The sequence below is a fragment of the Lipotes vexillifer genome, unplaced genomic scaffold (genome assembly GCF_000442215.2).
Source record: "Lipotes vexillifer unplaced genomic scaffold, Lipotes_vexillifer_v1.1 scaffold501, whole genome shotgun sequence".
Lineage (NCBI taxonomy): Eukaryota > Metazoa > Chordata > Mammalia > Artiodactyla > Lipotidae > Lipotes > Lipotes vexillifer.
In genome coordinates, this window is record NW_006770014.1 from 236,636 (window position 1) to 242,867 (window position 6,232).

General features: G+C 39.8%; 1 protein-coding gene across 1 annotated transcript in view; it reads left to right on the forward strand.

Moving 5' to 3' along the window:
• Nucleotides 1-2,923, forward strand: part of MBOAT1 (membrane bound glycerophospholipid O-acyltransferase 1) — a 124,198-nt gene extending 121,275 nt beyond the window's left edge. The window contains exon 13 of the mRNA XM_007445948.1: nucleotides 2,124-2,923. Within this exon, the coding sequence (XP_007446010.1) occupies nucleotides 2,124-2,250 (127 nt within the window). The 3' untranslated portion in view covers nucleotides 2,251-2,923. The remainder of the gene's footprint in view (nucleotides 1-2,123) is intronic.
• The last annotated feature ends 3,309 nt before the right edge of the window (nucleotides 2,924-6,232 follow it).

Genomic DNA, 6,232 nt, shown 5'->3' on the forward strand with positions numbered 1-6,232 from the left:
AAAAAATGTGTGTGTGTGTGTGTGTGTGTGTGTGTGTGTATATATATATATATATATATATATATATATATATATATATATATATATATAAAATGAATCCCTTTGCTGTACACCTGAAACTAACACAACATTGTAAATCAACTATAATCCAATAAAATTTTTAAAAAAAGAACGAAGTTGTCTTAGCTCAGACTGCTATGACTAAATAGTATAGACTGGGTGACTTAAACAGCAGACATTTATGTCTCACAGTCTTGGAGCCTGGGAAGTCCAAGATCAAGATGCCAGCAGATTTGGTTTCCGATGAAAGCTCTCTTTCTGGCTTGCAGAAGGCTACCTTCTCACTGTGTCCTCACATAGCAGAGAGAGAGAGACCGAGGGAGACAAGGACAGCAAAAGAGATGGGGTGAGGGACAGTGAGAGGGACACAGAGAAAGATGGCTCACGCTCTGATTTGCCTTTATTTTCTAATAAGGGTACTAATGCTGTCATGGGGGGCCCACCATCACTGCCTCATCTAAACCAAATTACCACCCAAAGTCTACTCCAAATACCATCAGATTGGAAGTCAGGGCTTCGACGTATGAATTTGGGGGAGGACACAAACATTTAGCCAGAGCAGAACCTTTCTATGAAATCATTTTCAAAAGCAAAATCTCGTATGTTGTTGTCTTTAACTAGATAGCACTTTGTTAAAGTCAATGTATAAGAATGTTAGAATTTGTGTAGATAGCAAACTCCTTGAGAGTAGAACTATGCTTTATTCATCTGTGTATCTGGAGTACCTAGTTTAGTCCTAGCGTGCTCTATAAATGTTAGCTGAGTTTTTCCATAACAAAAAGATGGAGGTATTGCTTAAAATTTGAGAGAAGTATGGAGTGTCAGAATAGGTTACTAAACCTCCCTGGGAAGTTGAAGTTTTTTTCCCTTGACTTCCAGAATATTTGGCTTTAATCTAACAAAATTGCTCCAGTGTAGATTTAGCCACATGTAAAAGATTAAGGCAAAATGCAAGAACAAAGTACATTTTACGAGAGCAGACTTTGAAAGCTGGAGTTCCCTCTGCCTGGGGTGTACCTGTGAGAATCCCAGCTTACACTTGCTAAACCAGTGTGTTTATCTGTAGAGCTGTTATTCACTCTCATTAATGTCCTGGTTTAAATAGTAAATCAGATGGTCACTTACCTGTGGCTATTCACCCCTCTGCTAATTACTACCATCGTGTCTATACGTCTCTTCTTTTCCATTCCCAAAAGGAGGGGTGAGGTCTTTGCCTTTTTGTAGATCCCAGTTCAATGCTTCGTACATCCTAGGCAGTAAATGCTTATTGGAAGAAGAAATGAAGATATGTTTGCTTCTGCTGGAGCTTTTAACTATTCTATAGACCTGACATTATGATCACAAAAGCTGGGTAATTATATGTAAATCAATTGTGGGTCCCCTGCCCCTTAACATTATTTTCCTTTGCCCTTGAAAAAGCATTGGAGAAAGTGTAAGTTCAGTTTTCCCAAATGGATATAGAGCAATTTTATAAAAGCTGCTTTCTAATTACTTGCATTCATTGATGTGTACAGTATTTATTGAGCATCTACCCTGTGTCCAGTACCACACTTATGCAATAAGTCCACAAACCTCAAAAGCAAAACTTGTTTTAGTTTGGATGAAAATCGAGTTATGGAGTAGGCTTTTGAAATCTGGATTCCTCAGGCTCATAATACATACAGGAACTCCCGACACTTAGTGGAGCACATTGGCTAAAGTGTCAGTTGCATTTGTGTTTGGGGAACATAGGGTAGGGCTTCAATTTTGTTCCATGCATCCTTAGACTTTTAATATGGTGGGTTTCTAGCTGTCAGGGTTAATTCTCTTGATCTGCTTATTACATCAGTGGGACATTGCCATACGTCTGTCTGCAGATGGGCTGGTTGGTTTGCTCTGCTCAGCTTTGTGGTTTTGATCCATCCCTGGCCCACTCACCCACCAAAGGGAGTTATCTGTGGAGTGGATCAGGGCAAGCCTGAGTGCAGTCAGGTCCGCCAGTGCCAAAAGGTGATGTAATTGCTTCATGTGACATTTCCCACATACAGCCTTGTTTGAAATATAATTTGTGTGTTTATTCCTAGGTCCATGTACTTTTACTTACACATTATCAGTCTCCTGATCATACTGTTCCTGCCAATCAAACCACAAGCTCATAATCAAAGGCGGCCTCAGACTCTGAACTCTGTTAATAAGAAAAAAATAGACTGATAACCTCCAAAAAAGAGAAACAAACAAAAGCTGAACACATAAGACTGCAAATCACTGGACAGAGGAGATAAAAAGACTCCAGAGTTCTCCAGTGACTTAGAGGTGATGTTTACATGCATCTATTTTGTTTTGATTTTTTAAGTGCAGGGAGTATTTTTATAAAGCTTTTTTTGTACCATTGAATCAGCCATGTCCAGTTGATTTAATACTTTCTAGGACATTTGAGTAGTATGGAGGTGTGTGAAGAATGTGCTAGAACTGCAGAGACCGTCCATTCCGGGCTAGCTGGGTCTTCACTTTTCTGGCATGATCTCCAACCACTGAAATCTGGACGTTGAGAACCCGGGCGTCTGCTCCAGAAGTTAGAAGGTAAAGCTGAGATGACTTGTCTTCCAGAACATGTGCAAGACGGTTGTTCCTTGGGAAGCCCCCAGTCCCTTGACTTGTAACATTACTGTTCTCAGACACATTAACTACACTCAGAAGACTGCCGGGGAGGGACCGTGTGGAGGGAGGTTTGCAGAATACTGAAAATTCAATGAGCCTGGAGGACTGTGAATGGACACTTGAATGGACTGGAAGTCAGGCCCGTGCCCTGAAGGCGGCTGCGTTTCCCCCGCCACCCCCCGCCCCCCGCAAGGGATGTAACCCTTCTTTCTTCTGAAATGAGCCAAGATTGGAAATCAGAAAGTCTCCTGTCCACATACCAGAAGTCTCAGAGGGGCCACTGTTTTCCATTGCATATGTGCCTTCTCCTTGCCCAGGCATGGCCCTGAGAAGACACCCAGATTCCACACCATTAAGGCAGAGGGATGTCTTTTTATAAACATTTTTTAAAGTAATTTAAAGTTATATTGAAGTTTGCGAAGAAGAGGCCGATATTTCTCTTTTTTCCCCTCACTTCTCAGAGGTGTTCATGATCACAGCCCATATGATGTTCACTCGGGCTGGTTTCCATTTTTTTTCAGTTTCATAGCTGATTAAATCCGACATTGTTTTAGCTGAATCATCCTATTAGAAAGCAGAGATTGAAAAACGGTTTTCCTTTCTATCTTTGTAATGAACGTGCTGTGGCTCCTTTGGGAAACTTCAATTGGGTGATATTCTATGTGGGAGAAGGAAACATGGTATTAAATGTTTTGGAAAATAATAATGATAATAAAATATATGCTACAATGTTGTACCCTCAATCAGATACCTTGGGAGGAGAGAATTTGTTCAAATCAGATGGTAAAAAATGAGTTTCTTACTAAATCAGTACTGCATTTCTACATAAAGGAAATATTTCTAAAAAGAAGTGCTTTTTGTTTGTGTCAGACTTGCCATTCTGAAGCATGTGTGTGTATTTTGTGTGTGTGTATGTGTTTTAACAAATGTGTACAAGGTTTTACTTGCTTAAAATTTGAGCATCACACGTTCAATTTGTACTACATTTCAGGTGCTTGGATGTTTTTGGTTTGATTTCTGATCTTCGTTCCTAACAGTGCAGGTAGGATTAACCTCCTTTTACAGATGAGGAAACAGAATCAGGAAGATGGCTGCTAACTGCCCCAGAGTCACAGACTTAGTGCTTGAGCTGAGATTTGAATCCAAGACGGTCCCAAGAGAGCCACTGGCCGTGGATCTTTCTATGAGGTATCCTGCTGGTGCGTCTCTTTGGACAATGAAATGTGAAATGATGTGCTTGTCCCTTAAATAGTTTGTGTGGTCCTGATGCTGCTCAGAACCTGAGCTCTAGTCCTTATGTGAGACAACGGAAGTTAAGACGTAGCACTTTTGTGCCAGCATAGGAGGCTTTACCCCAGTTTAACCAGGGAGCCTTGTGGCAACCCTACTTTGCTGTCCCAGGAGGAATATTAGATAGTGGATAGAGGGAAGAGAATGTAGGTGCCTAAAATCTGTCAGGGTCTGTCTCCAACAGGAATATTTTGAGGTGCAAGACCAAGAAAAATACACATCTTGCACACCAGCAAAAGTGGTATACATCACCATTGGCATGGAGTGTGTGGAATAATCCATCTTACAATGAAAGCTTTGAACTTGCAATATGATTTCTGTCTGGGGTTCTCTGTATTTAGTATCTTCATTTCTGAGAGAAGAACTTTGGTGGCTAGAGGAGAGGTGATCATTAGGGAGACCAGCAGTCCTGCTTTGCAGAGACTCTGCCAACCTCTCAGTCCTGGGCAAACAAGGACCACTCGTCCCTTAAGAGACCACTCAGAATCAATTACTCGTTATGGAATGGAAGTCAAGCCTGTGGAATCTGGGCTTATAGATTCTCTATTTCAGACAGTGCTAGGTCCTGGGACACCCTTTTCATATTATGAGGCCTTATTCAGTACTAAAGGGACAAGACCTCCAAGAGCAATTAGTACCTTTTTTCCCCTGAGAACATTTAACCATAGAAAAAATTTCAATTTAGGACAAAAGTTTAAACAGAAGATTGGGACTGTTCCTATTGCCTTAGAGTTCCTAGTTGTCCTAAACATAATATGCATTTAATAAATATGTTTTGGGTTGATGAGCTTGCAGTTTAAAAGAAATACTTTTCAGGGTTTGTTTTTGAAAAGGCCAGATTTAAAATATTCTATTTTAGCTCAACATCACTAATCATCATGGAAATGTGAATCAAAACGACAATGAGATCTCACCTCACACCAGTCAGAATGGCTATCATCAAAAAGAACACAAGGATAGAAAGCCCAGAGATAAACCCATATGCCTGTGGTCACCTAATCTATGACAAAGTCGGTGAGAATATACAATGGAGAAAAGATCGTCTCTTCAATAAGTGGTGCTGGAAAAACTGGAAAACCACATGTAAAAGAATGAAATTAGAACACTCCCTACCACCATACATGAAAATAAACTCAAAATGGATTAAAGACCTAAATGTAAGTCTGGATACTATAAAACACTTAGAGGAAAATATAGGAAGAATACTCTTTGACATAAATCACGGTAAGATCTTTTTCAATCCACTGCATACAGTAATGAAAATAAAAACAAAAATAAATAAACAGGACCTAATTAAAAGCTTTTGCACATCAAAGGAAACCATAAACAAAAAGACAACCCTCAGAATGGGAGAAAATATTTGCAAACGAAGCAACTGACAAGGGAATAGTTTCCAAAATATACAAACAGCTCGTGCAGCTCAATATCAAAAAAAACAAACAACCCAATCAAAATATGGGCAGAAGACCTAAATAGACATTTCTCCAAAGAAGACATACAGATGGCCAACAAACACATGAAAAGCTCCTCAACATCACTAATTATTAGAGAAATGCAAATTAAAGCTACAATGTGGTATCTCCTCATACTGGTCAGATTGGCCATCATCAAAAAGTCTACAAACAGTAAATGCTGGAGAGGGTATGGAGAAAAGGGAACCCTCCTACACTTTTGGTGGGAATGTAAATTGGTACAGCTATTATGGAGAATGGTATGGAGGGTCTTAAAAAACTAAAACTAGAGCTGTCATATGACCCAGCAATTCCACTCCAGCAATTCCACTCCTAGGCGTATATCTGGAGAAAACCAGAATTCTAAAGGATGCATGCACCCTGATGTTCACTACAGCACTATTTACAGTAGTCAGGACATGGAAGCAACCTAAATGTCCATTGACAGAGGAATAGATAAAGAAGATGTGGCACATATGTCCAATGGAATATTACTCAGCCATAAAAAGGAACAAAATAGTGCCATTTGCAGCGACATGGATGGACCTAGAGATTGTCATAGAGAGTTAAGTCAGAAAGAGAAAAACAAATATGTGGAATCTAGAAAAATGGTACAGATGAACTTATTTGTAAAGCAGAAATAGAGTCACAGATGGAGAGAACAAACTTACAGTTATCAAGGGGGGAAGGAGAGGGTTGGATGAGTTAGGAGATTGGGATTGACATATATACACTACTATGTATAAAAGAGATAACTAATGAGAACCTACTGTATAGCACAGGGAACTCTACTC